General features: G+C 46.8%; 1 protein-coding gene across 1 annotated transcript in view; it reads right to left on the reverse strand.

Annotated features, from left to right (window-relative positions):
- LOC119954158 (Down syndrome cell adhesion molecule-like protein 1 homolog) overlaps positions 1–22,770 on the reverse strand; it is a 636,717-nt gene that overhangs the window by 192,047 nt on the left and 421,900 nt on the right. Inside the window, exon 12 of the mRNA XM_038779115.1 lies at positions 1,318–1,517. Within this exon, the coding sequence (XP_038635043.1) occupies positions 1,318–1,517 (200 nt within the window). The remainder of the gene's footprint in view (positions 1–1,317; positions 1,518–22,770) is intronic.

A 22,770-nucleotide genomic window follows, 5' to 3' on the forward strand; every position in this document is an offset into this window, starting at 1 on the left:
GTTCAATTCCCGTATCAGCCTCCCCGAACAGGCGCCGGAATGTGGCGACTAGGGGCTTTTCACAGTAACTACTCGTGACAATAAGCGATTTCATTTTTTTTCAACTGTGGGCTTAAGTGGGTCGGTGCAGACTCGATGGGCCGAATGGCCTCCTTCTGCACTGTATGTTCTATGTTCTCAACATCCTCAAAACTGTGGAACACCTTCTCTCGTCCAAGGTGTTCCAAACCCAACTTTGGCATCATTCTTTCTTGATTATCCTCACCTTTTAACTTCCTTTCTTTAACCTCAGGGGGTTCTTGCATTTTGACCATTCACCTAGATGTCACCATTTTATAAAAGCCCTGTACACACAAACTACAGAAAGCACATGATGAAACCTGCCGACTAACAATGGTGATAGCTTAAAATATTTGGATGAAATTCATTCTGATCATGACAACACGGGTTTTTAAAAATTAAATTAGCGTACCTAATTATGTTTTTCCAATTAGGGGGCAATTTAGCGCAGCCAACCCACCTACTCTGCACATCTTTTTGGATTGTGGGGGTGAGACCCACGCAGACACGGGGAGAATGTGCGAACTCCACACGGACAGTGACCCAGGGCCGGGATTGAACCCGGGTCCTTGGCGCCGTGAGGCAGCAGTGCTAACCATTGCGGTACCGTGCCGCCCATTAACACAGGTTTTACTCATAATAAATGTGGCTAATAATTTACGTTTGTAGAAGTGACAGCCTAGAAGCAGGCCATTCAGCCCAACTGATGTATGCTAGTATCCACATGAGCCGTTTCCTATCCCTCTTAGCATAACCACACTCTTTACCTCGAGCTTCATCTAAAGTGCATCAATGCTATTTATTTAACATGTTCCACATTCCTTTTAGTTTATTTTACAGTATCCAATTGTTTTTTCAATTAAGGGGCAATTTAGCATGGCCAACTCACCTACCCCACACATCTTTTTGGGTTGTGGGGGTGAGACCCACGCAGACGCGGGGAGAATGTGCAAGCTCCACACAAACAGTGACCCGGGGCCGGGATCGAACCCTGGTCCTCAGTGCCGTGAGGCAGCAGTGCTAACCACTGCACCACCGTGCTACCCCATGTTCCACATTCAAAGCATTCTCCAGATGTAGAAGCTTCTGCCGAATCCCTCATTGGGTTAATAAGCGACTATTTCATAATTAAACCTTTAGACTTGGGACTCGTCCCACGCTGGAATATTTTTCTCCCTACATCATTATACAGGGAATCCGTAAATGTTTGCTTTGAAGAATTAATTGATAAACGCGCTGTAAGTGTGACAAGCCTACCTTCAGTGTCGAGACAACTTCCTCTCCATTGTCCTTGGTAGCCACCGAGTATCGGAACATTCTGTCCGGATCAATTACAGTGTCCTCCTTCTCCCAGCGAATAATAATCGGCCGTTCTCCGCGGGCTGTGCAGTTAAGTTCCTTGTTCTGGCCTTTAATGGCGATTGTGGTGTTGGGATGAGATGTAATCATTGCAGGGACTGGATTAGAGAAAGAAACATATAACTATTCAAACCAATGTAAGAAAGAGACGAGACTTGAGTAAATGATCGAACTACAGCAGAACTAAATAACACCATTGATGGTAAAACCAGTGTCACTCACTATCCATAGCACAGAGCATAATTGTACAGTATTGGATGCTAACTTATCATGTTACTGTACAAAGAACAAAGAAAAGTACAGCACAGGAACAGGCCCTTCGGCCCTCCAAGCCTGTGCCGACCATGCTGCCCGACTAAATTTCAATCTTCTACACTTCCTGGGTCCGTATCCCTCTATTCCCATCCTATTCATGTATTTGTCAAGATGCCCCTTAAATGTCACTATCGTCCCTGCTTCCACCACCTCCTCCGGCAGCGAGTTCCAGGCACCCACTACCCTCTGTGCAAAAAACTTGCCTCGTACATCTCCTCACTCAGCTAAATCGCTGGCTTTTAAGGCAGACTAAGCAGGCCAGCAGCACGGTTCGATTCCCGTACCAGCCTCCCCAGACAGGCGCCGTAATGTGGCGACTAGGGCTTTTCACAGTAACTTCATTGAAGCCTACTCGTGACAATAAGCAATTTTCATTTTCATTTTTCATTTCCTCTAAACCTTGCCCCTTGCACCTTAAACCTATGCCCCCTAGTAATTGACCCCTCTACCCTGGGGAAAAGCATCTGACGATCCACTCTGTCGATGCCCCTCATAATTTTGTAGACCTCTATCAGGTCGCCTTTCAACCTCCGTCGTTCCAGTGAGAACAAACCAAGTTTATTCAACCGCTCCTCATAGCTAATGCCCTCCATACCAGGCAACATCCTGGTAAATCTCTTCTGCACCTTCTCGAAATCCTCCACATACTTCTGGTAATGCGACGACCAGAATTGAACACTATACTCCAAGTGTAGTTGGATGTTCCTGTCTTACTTGGTGGGGTGGGATTGATTTTTTAAACACGATACATGTATACATTTACTAAATGTAGGCAATGCCAAAATACATTTCCCATCCCGAGTTCCCCTTGAGAAGGTGTTAGTGAGATGCCTTCTTGGGCATCTCCAGTCCATGTGGTGAAGGTGCCTCCACAGTGCGCTTGGTGGTGAGTAGGAGGATTTCGAGGCACTAACAGTAAAGGGATGATGGGCTGGTTTAGCTCACCAGGCTAAATCGTTGGCTTTTAAAGCAGACCAAGCAGGCCAGCAGCACGGTTCGATTCCCGTACCAGCCTCCCCGGACAGGCGCCGGAATGTGGCGACTAGGGGCTTTTCACAGTAACTTCATTGAAGCCTACTCGTAACAATAAGCGATTTTCATTTTTTTTTTCATGGGCATACGTCCAAGTCAGGAAGGTGTGTGACTTGGAGGAACTACATCATGGGTAGAATTTTAAGCTCCCCCCAGGTGGATTTTGAGTCGGGGGGGTGTAAAACTGAATGGAAAGGATTCCCCTCCAGGAACCTACCTGCCCAAACACAGGTGCAATTTCACACTTGGGAAAAGTGCCTCTGGCGGGAAACACGCCCATTCAATTATTAAGGCTTTTAATTGGCCACTCAATGGCCATTTGGGCCTTATCTCACCGGCCCTAATTTTAAGGCTGGTGGGAGCAAGTGCAGTTGTGGGTAGGGTAGGGCAGTGACATTAAACCCGTTCTCCATCCCGCGAGGGAGGGAGGGGGTGGGGGGCTCACTCCGAAGGCCTCCTCAGAGTTGCCGCGCCCTCCCTCCCCTGAGACTTGCGAGTCTGGTTCACGAGTCTTGCCTATCTGCGACTTCAGATCCTCAGCAATGCGGTTGACTCTTAACTACGTCCCTGAAAGGGCCGTGCAAGTCACTGAGTTCAATGGAAATCAGGGATGACGCCAAATGCTGCTTTTGCCAGTGACACCCAGCCGCTGAACAAAAAACGTGCCACACAGAAGCTGTCCAGCAGATATCACGGGCATCACTGAAACTAGAACAAACGCTTCAGCTGAGCTTTGCATGATGTAGCACCCACCGACATCCCAAGCATCACTGTACTGCCAATAAATAAGTAATCGCGCAACGCACTTGGAGGCACCTCAATGTGACTCGGTGTCTCTGCAACTGCAATCATTTATTGTTCATATTGTTCTGAACAGAAATTGCCGGCCAACCCTGGGACGCAGAGGTCGAATGAGGAGACCCATTTTTAAATCCTGGCTGAGATCAGCTGCCTCAGGACTGGCCAGGGATCAGATCTGGAGCTTCCCTTATTCAGACCGCTCAGCTCCACGCAGCAGAGTGCTCCGGGAGCCAGCGCAGACAGAGGAGTAATTGAGAGTAATTTACCAATTACTGTGCAACACAGCGAGAGGGAAAGAAAATACAGGAGGAAACAAATGAACTGAGATCAGAGGATTCAGGGATGATGCGTTGCAAAACCAGAATTAAGGAGGCAGAAAGTAAAAGCTATTTTCCATTCTCCAAGCAGAGAACCTAGTTGCCTTCTCAGGAGCTGGCCTTATTTCAGGGAAGTGAACAAAATAAAATAAAGATCACTGTTAATTCTCTGAAGGGAATCTTGCTTCCCCCACAACAGATTTTTTTCCACCCAGTCCATTTTTATTTCAGCTTCAAATTACCCAGAATAACCCTTGCAGCTATGGAATGCTGTTTGCTAATTCAGGCATTTTCCTTTTGATAAATGTATTTATTTATTTTTTAAACAGGATCCTCTTTTATTCCACCAGAGCAAATGAAAAGTCAGTTTGGTTTCCAATTTCTCCCTTGTCCAACTTGATCAGATTGGCTCGACAGAGATGCAATGATGTTGCAGCATACAGAACAGCTGAGGCTATCCAAACAGCTGGGGCTGGATTCTCCGTTTTTGACACTATGTTCCCAGGACATCGTAAAAACTGTGGCCGTTCACGACAGCAAAACTGGCGTGAAAGGGCCACATATTCATAGCCCTGCAGGGGACTGGCAGGGACCCGTCGGAAACTCGCAGTTTTTGCTGCAGATACGGGCCCCCACACTTCCGGGTCAGAGGCCGCGCATGCGCACGGCGGCGGCCTCCAGTGGCTGCGCCGTGCTCCATGGCGGACTCAGACCACGGAGCTGGACCTACCAAATACTGCCCCCGATCTGCCGCGTGCTCGACCCGGACCGCCCCCCCCAAATTACCGCAGTGCCGTATGAGGTCCCCCCCCCCCCCCCCCCCCCCCGGCCCTTCGATCAGCCCGCCCCTGACCATGGCGACTGCAGACTGAGTCCGCAGCAGCCTCGCTACCGTCCCGACCGGCAGGACCATGTTAGATCCACGCCGTTGGGAATTCATTTGCGTGGGTTTCGCCCCCACAACCCAAAGATGTGCAGGCTAGGTGGATTGAGCGCACTAAATTGCCCCTTAATTGGAAAGAAAAACTAATTGGGTACTCTAAATTTACTTAAAAAAACATTTGGGGCTGGAAAATTTGATGTCTGTTGACTTTGGGTGGGAATTTCCAGTCCTGTTGTTGGCGGGGCTGGAAAATCCCGCTCAGAGGCAGGAAGTCTCTCGCCGTTCCCACCTGTGGTATCTTCCAGTCCTGCCAATGGCAAACCTGGCGGGGGTTTCCCGGCGGCTGGGTTGGATACAACAGGAAACCCCATTGACATCGGTGGGACGAGGTCACCCTGCCACTGGCCAATGATAATAATAATCTCTGTCACAAGGAGGCTGACATTAACACTGAGGGAGAATTCAGGATGTCCAATTCACCTAACAAGCACGTCTTTCGGGACTTGTGGGAGGAAACCGGAGCTGCCGGAGGAAACCCACGCAGACACGGGGAGAACGTGCAGACTGCGCACAGACAGTGAGTCAAGCCGGGAATCGATCCTGGGTCCCTGGAGCAGAACGCCACGGGGGTTGTGGGGAATCCTGCCTATTAATCCCACTCCTTTGCTCTGCTGCCACAGCCTTTTGCCTTTTCAGCCAGTGCATTCCAAAGCCAAAAGAAATTGCCTTTCTCTTCACTGTTTTCAAATCCCGCCGAAAAGTAACGATACCCTAGCGCCACGGATCACTTGTTGGCCTGGGACAGCCGACTCCGGTCGGTGAGGAGTGCCACCCGATATTGGACTGGAGCGCGGCTGGATGGGCACCGCCTCTCTCTATAAACGCACACAATATTCATGGGGAACCTGGTGCTAAAATACTCGTAGACGACCTGATTCTGGCTCAGGGTTTCGTACGCGGCAGAGCAGCTATCTCGCTGCGATCTATTAAAATGTTGGAAATCTTCTTTCTTCAGATTCCTATTGTCCAGACACCAGCCGCTGAACCCGCAAGGTTAAAGAGGAAGTCAAAGACTGAATAACAGGACCCAGAATTCCATACAACAGGAAGCTGAGGTTGAATTTGCCCCATCTCTTGGATCTTGCTGCATAATGCTGATACAACTTCTGTTTGGCTAATGAAGAATTAAATTATTCATGTTCTGCTTTCATTAAATATTTCAATTAGTCATAAAATTAATAACGAGTCCATAAACTTTTATGTACACAAAATAATGGCTGCCTTTGTTTTGTGCTTGGAGAGGCTATTCCATGCAGGTTTCTGCATGAGCCAAAATAGATTGCACTAATAAAAACCTTACAGAGCATAGCCCCAAGTGAACTGGACTACACTCCACTAACTGAAGGCATTAGATTACATTGGAAACGGGCAGTTAATCTTACTTTAGGAAAACAAATTCTGCTTTGAGAGAAATCATTCTTCATCCTCGAAGTGGGAAAGGGTGCTGACGGATTTTGAATCCCGGGGGGAAGGTGAGGGGGGTCTTTGCCTTGTCGCAGTGGCTAATCCACACCTTAATGCTGAAAGGGGACACATCTTTCAGGGTCAAAGTTCAAACCATTCTCCGTGTAAAGAAGAAAATGGTCGGCCCACTTGCATTTTTCTTCCCAATTTCCTCTCTGGAAAGTACCACTTCTGGGTATGGATCCAGGGCTAATGACAGCTCCTTGGATTGCTCTTCTTGTGCAAGGGTAGATGGTGACTGTAGGCAGGCTAAGAGAGCACAAAATGCTTCGTTGTGAAGCCCAATTGTGCATCTGATCAGTAAAAAGCTTGAGTGAGTGTATTTTTATCTTCAACGTGGTGACTCATCCAGTGAATGGAATTAAATATAGAGTGGTGATGAAGGTGTGAACCGCCCACTCATCCATCCAAATCTCTCAAGCCATGAAGCAGCCATCCGTCGAGAGAGTAAAACTATAGTGAGGGGCAGGGTTACTGCAAAAAGGAGGAACAACATTTCTGAATGAGATTCAGGGGCTGTGATGACACAGCGGCTACTGCACAGCTTAAGCTCAGCTCTCTCAGCTGGTGACTGAGCCGGTTAGCAAGCTCATTGCCGACGATGGCAGCCGGCTCAGATCATCATTTCCTCAGATACAGGCCTTTCGAGTGCCGTCTGGCAAAGCGATGCCTTTGATTCCTCAGTCGCTGAAGTGAGAAAGAGTCGATCAACTGGAGGCAAGGATGTCTTTGCCTACCTCACCCATCCAATTGAGTTCTGGCATCAGAGGTTTCACCATCAGATAGAATAGAATTGTTGGAGGGCAGCACGGTGGATAGCACTGGGACTACGACACTGAGGACCTGGGTCCGAACCCCGGCCCTGGGTCACTGTCCCTGTGGAGTTTGCACATTCTCCCCGTGTCTGCGTGGGTTTCATCCCCACAACCCAAAGATGTGCAGGGTAGGTGGATTGGCCACACTAAATTGCCCCTTAATTGGAAAATAAATAATTGGGTACTCGTAATTTATAAAACAAAAGAATAGGATTATTGTAAAGAACAAAGACCATAAAACATAGGAGCAGAATTAGGCCACTCGGCCCTCGAGTCTGCTCCGCCATTCAATCATGGTTGATATTTTTCTCATCCCCATTCTGCTGCCTTCTCCCCATAACCCCTGATCCCCTTATTTTTAATTTTTTAAATTTTTATTTTATTTTATTTTTTAAAATTTAAAGTACCCAATTATTTTTTCCAATTAAGGGGCAATTTAACGTGGTCAATCCACCTACCCTGCACATCTTTGGGTTGTGGGGGTGAAACCCACGCAAACACGGGGAGAATGTGCAAACTTCTCACAGACAGTGACCCAGGGCCGGGATTCGAACCTGGGTCCTCAATGCTGTAGGCAGCAATGCTAACCACTGTGCTACCGTGCTGCCCCTGATCCCCTTATTAATCAAGAACCTATCTATCTCTGCCTTAAAGACAGTCAGTGATTTGGCCTCCACAGCCTTCTGCGGCAAAGAGAACAAAGAACATTTCAGCACAGGAACAGACCCTCCGGCCCATCTTGTCTGCGTTAATCCAGATTCCTTATTGAGACCTGCCACTTATTGCCCAAACAATGTGTATTCCTCTATTCCCCACCCGTTCAGGTGTACAGAACAAACCGATGCCAGCCTGCAGTGAACCGTGCGGCAGACTATATTTCATGGAGGGGATTCATAACCTTTTATCATTGTTACTATGAATGGATGTGATTGAGTTGCATCTTTTAAGAGAATGGAAGATGGAAGTTTTTTTCCACAAGGACATTTTGAAAGCCTCTTTGCTTAATGTGGCAGTTTCAAGATCATTTCAAAAAACATGTCAAGACATGCCAATGGCTTTGGCTTTGTACAGGGTGTCCCTGGAAGAATGGGAATAAAGGAAGCATGTGGGCATGGAGGCGATACAGGAGATATGAGGGGGGCATGGGAGAGATTAGAGAGCATGTGGGGGCATGTGGGGCTGGCTGGGGGTGTGTGTAAGGGGATGTAAGGGCTGAGGGCTTGAGGGCCTAACAGTCACTATTATAACCGGACTGACGTCCCAGTAAACAGAGGTGGGCCTTCTAGCCTGCTGGCCTCAGCATTCACTTGCTGCCGTTGCCGCCTCGAACCACCCTCCATCGGTGGCGGCTCTTACTCTGTCCCAGGGGAATGGTGGGTGGAGGGGGTGGGGGAGGATCTCCTTAACGGAGGCAGGTTTCTGCAGTCGGGAACTTCCTGGACTCCCGCTTCCCGTCACCTTCATGAAAATCTGGCATTCAGTTTAATATCTTATCTGAATGATGGTATCTCTGACGGAGCAGGCCTTCCTCCGGGCTGCACGGCAGGATCGGCTGAGATTACTTACTCGCACCCTTAATCAAATCAAACACTCCTCAATACTGTACAGGCGGGGGCTGTTTTCTCTGGGAAAGGGAAGGCCGATAAGTTGGGGTCTCAAAGATTTATGTTGTAAGCAGAATAGCTTGGATGCATTTAAGGGAAGCTGGATTAGCAGATGAAGGCAGAAGGAATAGAAGGAACTGTTAATAGGATGAATTGGAGAGGAGTGAGAGGGGAGTCATAAGATACATACACACCAGCATAGGCTAGTTGAGGTGAATTACCTCGTTTCCTGCATTAGACTTGCAATAACTCAATTATATGATGGTGTAACTACACTGCATCAATGTCCTCTCCTACTTTTTCCTATTTTCCTCCTTTGTACGTTTATCTTTTTGTCTCCATTATCTGACTCTCTCTGTCGTAATATACCTTTAACAGATTGCAGCATGGCATCACAAGAAAGGAAGTGTGTCCCGCCATCCAGTTTTAGTTTCACTTTTGCTTCCAGCAGAATGCGCGCGCATACGGCTCTGCAGCTCGTAGACCCCGAGCTTTCTGTCCACGTATATCTGTTCTCACATGCCCAGAATTACAGCATGAACCCACAAGGTGGTCACTCAATCCCTCATGAGTGATTGGTGCTTTTATAACATTTTTTAAAAACGTTACACGCTCCACTGAGTATCCAGAAAGAAGAAAACAAAATGATTTCCCGTGTACGTTTTGTGCAGAGTAGCATAAAGGCAGAGCCCACATGTCAGGGGCGGGATTCTCCCCTACCCGGCGGGGCGGGGGGTCCCGGCGGGATGGAGTGGCGTGAACCACTCCGGTGTCGGGCCGCCCCAAAGGTGCGGATTTCTCAGCACCTTTCGGGGCCAAGCCCTAACTTTGAGGGGCTAGGCCCGCGCCGGAGTGGTTGGCGCCCCGCCGGCTGGCATGAACGGCCTTTGGCGCCACGCCAGCCGGGGCCGAAGGGACTTCGCCGGCCGGCGGAAGTCCGCGCATGCGCCGGAGCGTCAGCGGTTGCTGACTTCATCCCTGCGCATGCGCAGGAGAGGGGGTCACTTCCGCCTCCGCCATCGTGAAGACAATGGCGAACGCGAAAGGAAAAGAGTGCCCCCACGGCACAGGCCTGCCCGCCGATCGGTGGGCCCCGATCTCGGGCCAGGCCACCGTGGGGGCACCCCCCGGGGCCAGATCGCCCCGCGCCCCTCCAGGACCCGCAGCCCGCCCGCGCGGCCTGGTCCCGCCGGTAAGGTAGGTGGTTTGATTCACGCTGGAGGGACCTGCATGACAGCGGCGGGACTTCGGCCCATCGCGGGCCGGAGAATCGCCGGGAGGGGGGGCCGCCGACAGGCACGGCGCGATTTCCGCCCCGCTGAATCTCCAGTGCCGGAGACTTCCAGAGACGGTGGGGGCGGGATTGACGCCAGCCGCCGGCGATTCTCCGACCCGCCGGGGGTGGGGGGGGGGGGGGGGGGGGGGGTCGGAGAATCCCGCCCTTGATACTTTTAAGTGATTCAATCAGCAACAGAATCTGAAAAGAAATGGCTACGGTTTGGTGGAGGAGGGGGGAGGGAGGGTGTGTGTATTTTGTGGTAAAGTAAGTTCGCTTCCAAAATCTTTCGCTGCTGATTGGTAATCAAGTACATTTGGCGACGAGGGCTGACTGCTGCCCTCAGCAATTATTTTACATTTAAATATTTTTACTCAAGGTATTTTCACATATACACGCAGAATATCAGAAGAACAAAAAACTCGATAAACAACCAAACCCGGTGGCCCCCTTAGTGTTCATGAATACTGCACAGCAGATACAAAACAGAAGGGGCAGCACGGTAGCACAAGTGGTTAGCACTGTGGCTTCACAGCTCCAGGGTCCCAGGTTCGATTCCCGGCTGGGTCACCGTCTGTGCGGAGTCTGCACGTTCTCCCCGTGTGTGCGTGGGTTTCCTCCGGGTGCTTCGGTTTCCTCCCACAGTCCAAAGACGTGCAGGTTAGGTGGATTGGCCGTGATAAATTGCCCTTTGCGACCAAAAAGGAGAGGAGGGGTTATTGGGTTACGGGGATAGGGTGGAAGTGAGGGCTTACGTAGGTTGGTGCAGACTCGATGAGCCGAATGGCCTCCTTCTGCATTATATGTTCTATGAAACGTTGATCCTTTCGGAATGACTGGCTGGGTGCAGACCGGCAGGTGGGTGGGATAAATCCCCAGTTCAACTGCTCTGAAATATTTATCGGACCTGCTTTCCGTAGGGAAGCCTTGTATTAAACCAGCAGGAATTAAAGGCATTATTGCTGACACAGATTCCGAGATCTCTGGCTGCTTCCCGTCTTTGTATGGCTCACTGTTGGACTTGTTCCCTCAGCGCCTGAGGGGGCTGTGTGCTGTAACCTAGCCTTTGGCACAACTATGCTAAACTTGGCCCTAAATATCACTTCACTGCTGAGTCGCACAGGAAGGAAAGAATTTATGCAGCGCCTTTCATGACCTCACGGCATTCCGAGGCTGTTTTCAGCCAATGAAGCACAGTTGATATGTCACTGGTGTAGAAAAACGAGGCAATTAATTTGCAGATAGAAAGATTGCACAAACAGCGAAGTGATAATTAACAGGTAGGCTAATCTAGAGATATTGTTGAGGCATAATTATTGTCCAAATAACTTATGATTACCTCTGCTCATCTTCAAGATAATAATAATCTTTATTATTGCCACAAGTAGGCTCACATTAACGCTGCAATGAAGTTACTGTGAAAATCCCCTCGTCGCTACACTCTGGCGCCTGTTTCGGTACATGGAGGGACAATTCAGAATGTCCAATTCACCTATCAAGCACGTATTTTGGGACATGTGGGAGGAAGCCGGGGCACCCGGAGGAAACCCAGGCAGACATACGGAGGACGCACAGACTCCGCACAGACAGTGACCCAAGCCGGAAATCAAACCTGGGACCATGGCGCTGTGAAGCAACAGTGCTAACCTTTACTTGGCATGTTTTCTTGTCCACCTAAGAGGGTTAGATAGGGCCTCATTCTAACAACAACATCTCCATTAGTGCAGTGTTTCCTCGCAACTGCACTGATTTATCAAGGCATGCTCAGGTATTTTGTTGGGTCCTTCATATGCAGTTCTGGATAGCATTTGCACGGCATATCAGAACAGCTCGAGGGGCCAAATGGCCCACTCCTGCTCCTAACCCGCACATTTGTATAAATGCTCATAGAAGAAAGAACATAAGTTTATATCGCAGTTTTTTGCCCTGAAAAGATGGCTGTGGGTCTTCTATTTTAAAACATTCTTCATAACCATATGCACACATGGAAGAATAATTTTCAGGTTCAAAAACCTGACCTTCTGATACAACTTCCAGGTGATCGCAACTGTAGGTAGAAAGTCTACTCTGATAATCATGATGTGGAGATGCTGGCGTTGGACTAGGGTGAGCACAGTAAGAAGTCTTACAACACCAGGTTAAAGTCCAACAGGTTTATTTGGAATCGCAACCTTTCGGAGCGCAGCTCCTTCATCTGGTAATGTCCACAGTCACCTGATGAAGGAGCTTCGCTCGGAAAGCTAGTGATTCCAAATTAACCTGTTGGGCTTTAACCTGGTGCTGCAAGACGTCTTCTTGCACTCTGATAATGACATGATGGGGAATGGTGCAAGAGAATAACCTACTTAATAATTTTGCTCACCCATATCCCTACTGCTCAGTATTAATACAAGTAGCTGGACTCAAGGGAAGATGGTGGGCTAGGGGAATGTCACTGGCCTAGTCACCCAGAGACGCAGGCTAATGCTCGAGGGACATGGGTACAAATCTCACCACAGTAGTCGGGGAAGTTCAATTAATAAATCTGGGATTGAAACCCAGTTTTGGTCACGGTAGCCATGACAACCATCATTGATTGCTGTTAAAAAAAACCCCGTCTGGTTGTCTAACGTCCTTTCGGGAAGGAAATCTGCCGTCCTTACCCGGTCTGGCCTACATGTGACCCCAGATCATCTGCAAACTGCCTCTCTGAAATGGCCTAGCAAGTCACTCCGTTTAAGGGATGGGCAACAAATGCTATCCTGGCCATCCCGTGGAAGAATAATTTTTTTAAAATTTATTTTTTGTCTAGTTTGGAAAAATTAAACATCATTTAAACTATGGCCTCCCCCCTTCAACCCCTTCTCCCCCTTTCCCAAACCTTCCTTGTTTTCCACCTTTGCCCGGATAACCCATCCTCAACTCACAACTTTATTAAATGGTTTTTAAAATAAATTTAGGAGTACCCGATTGGTTTTTTTTCCAATTAAGGGACAAGTTAGCGTAGCCAATCCACCTGCCCCGCACATCTTTGGGTTGTGGGGGCAAAACCCACGCAGACACGGGGAGAATGTGCAAACTCCACACGGACAGGGACCCAGGGCCAGGATCGAACCAACGTATGTGGCGTCGTAGGCAGCAGTGCTAACCACTGTGCCACCATGCCGCCCTAACATAACTAAATGTCTGCAGTTTTTTAAAATACATTTAGAGTACCCGATTATTTTTTTTTCCAATTAAGGGGCAAGTTAGCGTAGCCAATCCACCTGCCCTGCACACCTCTTTGGGTTGTGGGGGTGAGACCCACGCAAACACGGAGAGAATGTGCAAACTCCACACGGACAGTGACCCAGGGCCAGGATCGGACCCGTGTCCTCGGCGCCGTGAGGCAGCAGTGCTAACCACTGCGCCACCATGCCACCCTAACCTAACTGAATGTCAACAGTTTGCCAGCTTTCCTCTTTCTCAAAAATTCACAAGTGTCTGCTTCCAACAGCCCAAATGGAGAATTTTCCCATCCCACGCAAGGATGCAGCCTGTTATTTCTGGATCAGGAGACTGATAGATTTTAGTCTTTTGTCCTCATTATTTATTCATTCGCTATCAGCAGATACACTGACTGAATACAAGGGATGCTTTTCGGTGTCATGACTGAGCACGGCGGGTGAGGTGGGAAGAAAGGCATCGTGTGGAACAGTTTAATCAATAAACCACAAGACCCGACCAGGAGCAGATATCGATCCAAAAAACAAGATGTTGTCAAAGTACAATGTAAGCAGCTATTGACTGTGAAATTACTTACAGCTTATCCAGCATTGACTGACCTGAGGCTTGTCGTATTGCTCTATATTTAATGCTCCCCCACCGCAAAATGTGATCTATTTTCCGGCTTACAAATAAGATAGAGTCGCATGAACAGTGTTGTGTGAAACCTTCTTACCGAAAGAGCTGCCCATTTAGATATTGCCAACAAGACCTGTTGTAATTATACGAGAACCTGTTTGAGGAGGCTTGGTAACACTCTTTACTCTACAAGCTTGCAACTCCAGTTAACAATGCACTCTCCATACATATGTGTCTCCCTTCAGTTTTACCCTGCTCCAGCCTCAAAAACATCAGCTTGCGTTTCCTGATCATCTCACCCACTGTAATCCAGTCATCCCCATCCACTGGGCAATGATTGGCCACCCTCTCTTTTTCCAGCAAGGTCCTTCAAGAATCAGGCACTCTCTGGTACCTTGACGGGTCCTTCACCTGGGGCGAATGGATAACGATCACATGCTAATCAACTGTAGCGGTGGCATGTCAGACAGGGTCGAGGCTTTGAATGGCCCACTCCTGCTCCTAACTCGTGTGTTTGACTGTGTGATCATGGAATAAAGAACCAGACTTTATATAATGCTGGGAAATAGAGCTATTCTTAAGTAAGTTGCATTTGTGTTTGTGGGTAATTGAAATAGGTTTTAGCTTTAAGTAAGGTTAATTTGGTAGCACAGTGGTTAGCACTGTTGCTTCACCGCGCTAGGGTCCCGGGTTCGATTCCGGGCTTGGGTCACGGTCTGTGTGGAGTCTGCGCGTTCTCCCCGTGTCTGCGTGTGTTTCCTCCGGGTGCTCCGGTTTCCTCCCACAAGTCCCGAAAGACGTGCTCGTTAGGTGGACTGGACATTCCGAATTCTCCCTCAATGTACCCGAACAGACGCCGGAGTGTGGCGACTCGGGACTTTTCACAGTAACTTCCTTGCAGTGTAAGACTACTTGTGACAATAAAGATTATTATTATTAAATTTGTATTCTTTGTTCGTTGAAAAGGTAAAACCTGGGTCTAGTTTCATTTTAGAGTGGAGACCACAGGTTTGTACACCTGAATTTAATTTTTTTTTCGTTTAAAAAAAAATTTAGCGTACCCAATTATTTTTTCCAATTAAGGGACAATTTAGCGTGGCCAATCCTGCACATCTTTTGGGTTGTGGGGGCGAAACCCACGCAAACACGGGGAGAATGTGCAAACTCCACACGGACAGTGACCCAGGGCCGGGATTTGAACCCGGGTCCTCAGCGCCGTAGGCAGCAATGCTAACCACTGTGCCACTGTGCTGCCCGTACACCTGAATTTTAATGAGATTTTACGCATCTTAAAGCAAACGCAAGATCAAAAGACTAGGCTGCTGCCAGCAACAGAGAGGCCACAGGGGAACGGAAAGCAGTTCGAGGCTCAGTTGGTGATTATGCTGGAAGGTGAAGGGAGCAGTTAAATTTCTAACTGGTCATATCAGCAGATTGCTAAAGAAAATAAGTCTAAAGTTTAGAAGAGATGTACGAGACAAGTTTTTTTACACAGAGGGTAGTGGATGCCTGGAACTTGCTGCCGGAGGAGGTAGTGGAAGAGGGACGACAGTGACGTTTAAGGGGCATCTTGACAAATACGTGAATAGGATGGGAATAGAGGGATACGGACCCCGGAAGTGTAGAAGATTTTAGTTTAGACGGGCAACATGGTCAGCGCAGGCTTGGAGGGCTGAAGGGCCTGTTCCTGTGCTGCACTTTTCTTTGTTCTAAGAATCTTTGATGAGTTGCTCCAAAGTTAAAGTAACAGTAAATGCCGAGTGAGTTCTGGATCTCAAGGGAGATACCAAGTAGGGAGTGGGAACTGGAGGGAGCAGGTCCAAAAGGAAAATGAGGAAGGTCCCAAGGAAAAAGAACAGGGGCCTGGAAAACGTCCTGTTCAGTGAAGGCAAGAGTGAAGAGCAGAAGAAGGCTCCAAGTTTAAAGCGAGAAGCTGCAGGAAGTTAAAAGAGGCTTGTGAGAAGCCAGAGTTCCAAGTAGACAGTTGAAGGCTTGTAACACTTTACAGTGGCTCCATGAAGCAGCGGTTTTCAGTTGGTCTCCGAGAGAGTGTGGAAGGCAAACCTGAACACGCATGGCAATTCAAGAGAGAAGAACATCAGAAGGGGAATTTGAAACCCTGGAGGTGGATCTTTGTTGAAGATGTCCGAGTGAAAGTATAGTTTGGGAGGAAATTGCAAGGTGAGTCACTTGAGAGTGGAGATTGGAAACCCAAGTTAAAAGACAGAACATTTGTGAGACCAATTAGCTCACAGCGTGACCAGCGTTTCAGGGATTTTGATGAGAGATCTATTGAAGTTGCTTTGGGCGGCATCTGTTACGTGGTTTCCACGTGTGGTGTGTCCAATAACAGTTCACCTATTGGTATATATAGACTATGTACTTACTGTGAACAACAGAGTTTAAGTCGGATTTTGCAACTTGTGCTTTCTTTATGGATCCGAATATATATGTAAAGGTATAGCTGGGGTGAAGGTGTTGTGCATTATCCTTTCCTATTTAGTGTCTTATTCTTTTGTTAAAAATTCATCATCAGTCTCCTGTGACTGTTCAGTAGCCACCATCCACATTACCAAATAAAACATTTAAATTAGGATCTATCAAGTTGTATCCAACACCAGGATCTGGTTTGTCCAGTGGACCTCGTGTTGCCCTGTTTTGTATTTTCTTTTTCTTTTCATGTACTTAAAGATCTGTTAGAGTTGTTCGCAGAAAATTACTTTTCGCTGTGCCTCGGTACACGTGACAATAAACAAATCCAAATCCAGTAGTAACATCAGTTGGATTCATAACAACAGTACTTTTGTTATTTCGTTTATGGGATTTGTGCATTTCTGACGAAAGCAATATTTACTGTCCATTCCTAATTACTCTTGCGATGGTAGTGGTGAACTGACTTCTTGAACCGCTGCAGTCCTTGTGGTGTAGGAACAACCACAGTGCTGTTAGGGATGGAATTCCAGAATTTTAACCCAGCAACAGTGAAAGAATAGCAATATACCGCCAAGCCAGGATGGCGTGTGGCTTGGAAGGGAACTCGCAGGTAGGTGGGGCTCCCATTCATCTGCTGCCTTGGCCTTCTAGTTGGTAGGGATAATGGGTTTGAAGGTGCTGTCAAAGGAGACTTGACAAGTTGCAGCAGTGCATCTTTTATGTGGTACACACTGCTGCCACTGTGCATCGGGGGTGGAGGGAATGAATGCTTAACGTGGTGGATGAGGTGTCAATTACGTGCGCTGCTTCACCCTAGATAGTGTTTTTGGAGCTGCATTCATCCAGGCAAGTGGAGCAGATTACTTCACAATCCTGACCTGTGCCTTTAGATGGTGGGCAGGCTTTGGGGAGTCAGGAGGTGAGTTGGTCACTGCAGAATTCTCAGCCTCTGATCTGTCCCTGTAACCATAGTATTTAGATGGTTCATCCAGTTAAGTTTCTGGTCAATGGTAACTCCCAAGATGTTGATGATGGAGAATTCAGCATTTATTATGCCATCGAATGTCAAGGGAAGATTATTAAATTCTCTCATGTTGGTGATGCTCATTGATTAGCCCTAGTGTAGCGTGCATGTTACCTGCCACTGAATATTGTCCAAATCTTGCTGCATGCAGGAGTATCTGAAGAGTTGAGAATGATAATGAACATTGTGCAACCACCAGAAAATGTGTCTCATCCAGTCGAGTCTTTAGTCAATGATGACCCCCCCCAGGGTGCTGATAGAGGGAGTGTGATGTTCTCTGTTGGGTGTATCAGGATGTCTTGAGAACGTACATAGAACATAGAAGAGTACAGCAGAGTACAGGCCCTTCGGCCCACAATGTTGTGCAGAACATTTATCCTAATCTAAGATCAACCTAACCTACACCCCTTCAATTTACTGCTGTCCATGTGCCTGTCCAAGAGTCACTTAAATTACCCTAATGACTCTGACTCCACTACCTCTGCTGGCAGCGCATTCCACACACCCACCACTATGTGTTAACAAAGAACATTAAGCTGAGTTATTGAACAAAGCTGGTTTATTTACACCACTAAATTAAAGATTCTAACCAGTCAATAAGGAACAAGGAAACAATATCTCTTGCAACAGAAAGCTATGCTATGCAACTAATCTATCTCGTACCTAACCATCTTCTTCCGGAATCCCAGGAATCTCATGGGGCTGGGTTCTCCCAAAATTAGATTATGTCCCCACGCTGGCGGAAAAACGGGTTTTCTTCCAGAAATTCCTTACAAAAAGTTGAACTAATTCCCAACCCTACATGGGGCCAGCAGGGACCCGGAGTAAACCTCGCAGCTTTTGCTACGGATACGGGCCCCCCACACTTCAGGTATGGAGTCGGAGGATGCACACGGAGGTGGCCTCCAGCGGCCGCGCTGAGCTCCATGGCGGACGACTTGGACTGCGAAGCCACACAGAGAAAAGAGACCCCCCCCCCCCACCCCGAGCCTGAAGCCGCGCAGATTTAATCTCCGGCTGCCTATAAGGCCCCCCCTCTGGCCTCCGATCTCCCCGTCCCTGACCAGGGCGGCTGTGGACTGAGTCTGTAGCCGCCACGCCAGCATCCTGACTGGCAATAGGTGGTTAGTTCCACGCCGTCGGGAACTTGGCCGATTGGAAGCGGAGGATTGCTGGACGGGCCTCTGGCAATGCCCCCCCCCCCCCCCCCCCCCCACCGTGGCGGCGTACTCCGCGGTCATGCCGATTTCCGGGGCCCAGAGAATCACCGGACCAGGGCCGGGCGCGATTACGGCGTGAAAGTGGATTCTCCGCCCCCGTGCCAGCCACAATTTTGTCACGGGGCTGCGGAGAATCCAGTCCATGATATTTATACGCCTGCTCCTTATCTCCATCTGGTGGTGAGAAATATTATCAGCTTCCTGTTAACCCTTTATATTCCTTACAATACGCATATTGTGACAGGGGATTTGGTGCCCATGATAGGGAGAAATGGTTAGTACCATTTGTCCAGTATAGGTCTCTGTACTTAATAAATGCAGATGATGTAAGTAGCTGAAATTGTGTCAGTGAAAGATCATTACAAATCCCTTAAACTGACCCCACTGTAGTAGATAACACCAGGCTCAAATAAAGCATGGAATCATTAAACAGCTCAGCTGTTTTTGGCTATAATCTCTGCGGATTGTCACATCAAAATGGTGCCCTTCTGTAAGGTGGTCAAAGTCTCGAATGTGCTTTTTTTTTAAAACCATTTGCACATCGCCATGCTACTCCACATACTGACTCTGCTGCACGTTTTGCGAATCTAAAAGTTTGGGACTGAGGCAGTTTGAAGAATCGAACATCAAATTCCCATTTCAGAGCCTTTTCGGACAGTGATCCAAACAGTCACCTCAGGAGGGACGGGATAGGCAGCTTGGATCAAATATTGAACAGTGCTAAAGCTTTCTCAACACTTCTAATAGTCCCCATTAAAACAAACTAAAGACTCCATTATTTTCAGTGCCACTTAAATCCAAGGACAAATAAGGCCGTGAGCAGGAAAGGCTGCTTACGGCTGCATAGCAACGGAAAGCTCCATTCAAACCGTATCTGTGCTGTGCAAGCACTCACACTTCATTGTCAAAGCAGTCAATGATTGGTTTGAAGAGGGCATTAGGAGGCACACAACAAGAGCTGGTCAGTCTATTCATTCAGCCGGCACCTTCAGTTGACCATGTACAACATGGTTACTGACTCTATCAAACCTTTTAACCCCTGAAGTATTATTCAAAGATTGCGGAATTTTGAGCATTCAGCCCAAATCGGGTTTCTGTGATCCTGTTACTCCAATTTTAAAAACGTTGTGTGGTGAATGCAGGGGTTTCAGGTGTATTGTATTATAGGTATTTGGTGAAGTAAGGGTTAAAAGCCTGGGTTAGTGTGTGTGACTGCTGCAATCATGTTTTTTAAAATTCTGGTTTGAAAGGTTGGGAGTTAGGGGTGCAATTAAGGCATCGTAAAAAGCTTGGGCTAATGCAGTTTTGTTTGGATTAGGGGTGGTCCCTGTGGACTGGATTCGATTGGTTAAATGATGCAGTTACTCGGTGGAGCTAAGGTGTCAGGTATTTTCGCAGAAAAGCAGTTCAGTTGAGTGTTGGTTGGAGATGTGAGCAGTAGTCAAGCATCTCAGTTCAGTGAAAAGACACGTCTGTAGCTAGATTAGCAGTATCGTCCCAAACAGTGCCGAAGAGTGTGTGAGTGGAAACAAGCTGGAGCAGCTCCTGAAGGAACACAGCTAGAGTTTCTGAATGGTTCTGACAGCATTCTGGCATTTTTTTTAAAGAGTGTCGAAGGATCTATTTGTTTCAAAATAGATTGTCCAGACATCTCTGTAACACAGGTATTCCTGAGTGCTAAATGTATTTTAACAATGGATTGAGAGCGGAGATGGTTTTTTTCTTGTTGTTTGAGTGGGAATAACGATAGTAGTTAATGATTACTGCATTCACTGTATTAATTAGCATTGTTTAAGGGGTAACTGTAAGCTATTTTCTGGTCTGATGTTAAAGATATTTTTAAAAAAATAAATTTAGAGTACCCAATTCATTTTTCCAATTAAGAGCCAATTTAGTGTGGTCAATCCACCTACCCTGCACATCTTTGGGTTGTGGGGGCGAAACCCACGCAAACACGGGGAGAATGTGCAAACTCCACACGGACAGTGACCCAGAGCCGGGATCGAATCTGTGACCTCAGCGCCGTGAGGCAGCAGGGCTAACCCTCTGTGCCACCGTGCTGCCCCATGTTAAAGATATTTTAATACTGTGTTAGTAATAATGTTTGTTTTACTCAACCATATCCCAATTATTTGTGAACTCACTCCTGGAGTGAGGTATCTTTTCCTCACAGTCTTACAAAATTAAAATAAAATATTAGGGTTTCTATCCAATATCTGAGCTACTGTTGGGGTCCAGTCTGGAATCGTAATAACTGCACTGGAAGGAGACACTGCCTACAAAACCATCAAGTGCATTGGTTTGCAAGAGGTTGTGGAGGCTCTGAAAATTAATATTTTGGGCACCAGAGCACTAACAGGTTGATTTTGGAAGGTTTTGAATGAAAAATTATTTTATAATGGAAATGACTACTATACCCCAATCTAACTCAAAAATAATCTTTCTTTTTTTTTAATTCCCAGAAATTTCAAATTGCTTCACTGACAGGTGGTGGCTTAACTCAGTGATTTCAAATGCTTATTTTTCTACGATAAGCCCTTTTTCAGCTGGATATTACCATTCAAAACATACATCAAGGAATAGCTTCGGAGGAAGATTTTTTTTCAAATGAAAACACTGTGACGAAAATGTTAATATTTTTGAGGACATCGTGTTGGTTTGCGGGAATGATGCCTTTGTGTGTGTCTGGTGTATGACTAACGTAATTAAGCTGGGGACTGAGTGCTATGGATTTGAAACCATCAAAGGGGCAGGTGCTTGAACAGAAGTTGACCAAAATTACCACAATATTGGTAGTAATTTGCATTAGGAGATGGGTGAGGATTTAGATTTTAGCTGTTGAACTTCAAAGGCAGAAAAAAGGAATTCACATCTTAAAGGTCATAATAAATAAGGCAAAGTTATTGAGGTTTATTTTACCCAAAATAAGTGGTCATAAGGAGAACGTAAAAGGTTATAAGGACATTTGGTAAATGTTATTTAGTTTTATTTGATCCAAGAATGGGGGGCAGTAGAGAACAGAGGATCTTCATATTTGACGGCAATTGAATTCAGAGAGATGTTGTGAACAATGGTTTTAAAGATGAAAAAGGGGAAAAAATATTTAAAGAGAGGTTTGAAGCTATAATCGGGGTGTGGCTATGTAAGATTCTGAAGAGAGTGTTGTGCCGGGATAGAATTTTGAAAGAAACAAAGTGAAGCAGTCTTCAGCTACCCTAGAGACATGTCTGTTTATTTCAGAAAGTTGGGTTTGTTCTAAAGCTGTTTGAGTGGCTCCTCCACAGTGCAGTTACAGGGAGTGATGGCTAAAAGGTGTTTTTGAGACTAGCCAAGTAAAATTATTTTGGGGAAATGTTTGTATGACTAATTTTAACTGTATAAATGTAGTCTTGTGTGTTTAATTGTTCTTTTCTTCTTTTCTTCTATTAATAAATGTTTCAATTTAAAATATCCAAAATATCCAAAAGTGTTGTTGGAATTTTTTACTCCTGACTTCAGTACACATATTTCCTCGTAATGAAATATCAATTGAAAACCATTGTAAAGTTTCTCTTTGGGATTTGGTTGGCATGGCACATGCCACCTGCCACATCATGACAACTGTCAAATTGTGCTGGCTCACGATAGATTGTGTCATCAGCAACATGCAAATGAGTTGGAGTGAAAACTCAGGTGAAACAAGCACTTTTCCCTCACAGATGTAATTTTTACGTGTGATTGTTCCTAAAGCGGCAACTTTATTCCCCTCCCCCCCCCCCCCCCCAGCCAAAACAACACCCTGCCCCTCACCCTCAAGATATCTAAAGAAATAATTGTTGCGAGTCATCACCAGTTTTGCTCCTCACAACCCCGGCTTGTCACACCCTGCTGTTTTGACAGATTAGAATCAATACTTCCCGAATCCCAAAGGTTAATCATGAGAAATTATATCCACCCCAATCCCGCAGCATAGACGCCACGAGAATGTCTGCACTATTCCACCAGTTGAGGCAGTACCTATTCCAGTAATCTTCAATTATATTCTCAACTGGACATTCAAATTTATCGACACTGTGCTGAGAAGATACTGTTTCCAGTGGGAGGAGGTTTAGTAACAAAGAACAAAGAAAAATTACAGCACAGGAACAGGCCCATCCGCCCTCCAAGCCTGCGCCGATCCATGTAACCAGGGAGTATAGATTAAGATCATTGGAAAAGGAAGCAAAGGAAAGGTGAGGAGAAAGTTTTTTACGCGGCAAGTTGTTACTGTAGTTGAACCATTCAAAACAATGGTTCAATTGTTGTG

This window comes from Scyliorhinus canicula, chromosome 19, assembly GCF_902713615.1.
Source record: "Scyliorhinus canicula chromosome 19, sScyCan1.1, whole genome shotgun sequence".
In the NCBI taxonomy this organism is placed as follows: domain Eukaryota; kingdom Metazoa; phylum Chordata; class Chondrichthyes; order Carcharhiniformes; family Scyliorhinidae; genus Scyliorhinus; species Scyliorhinus canicula.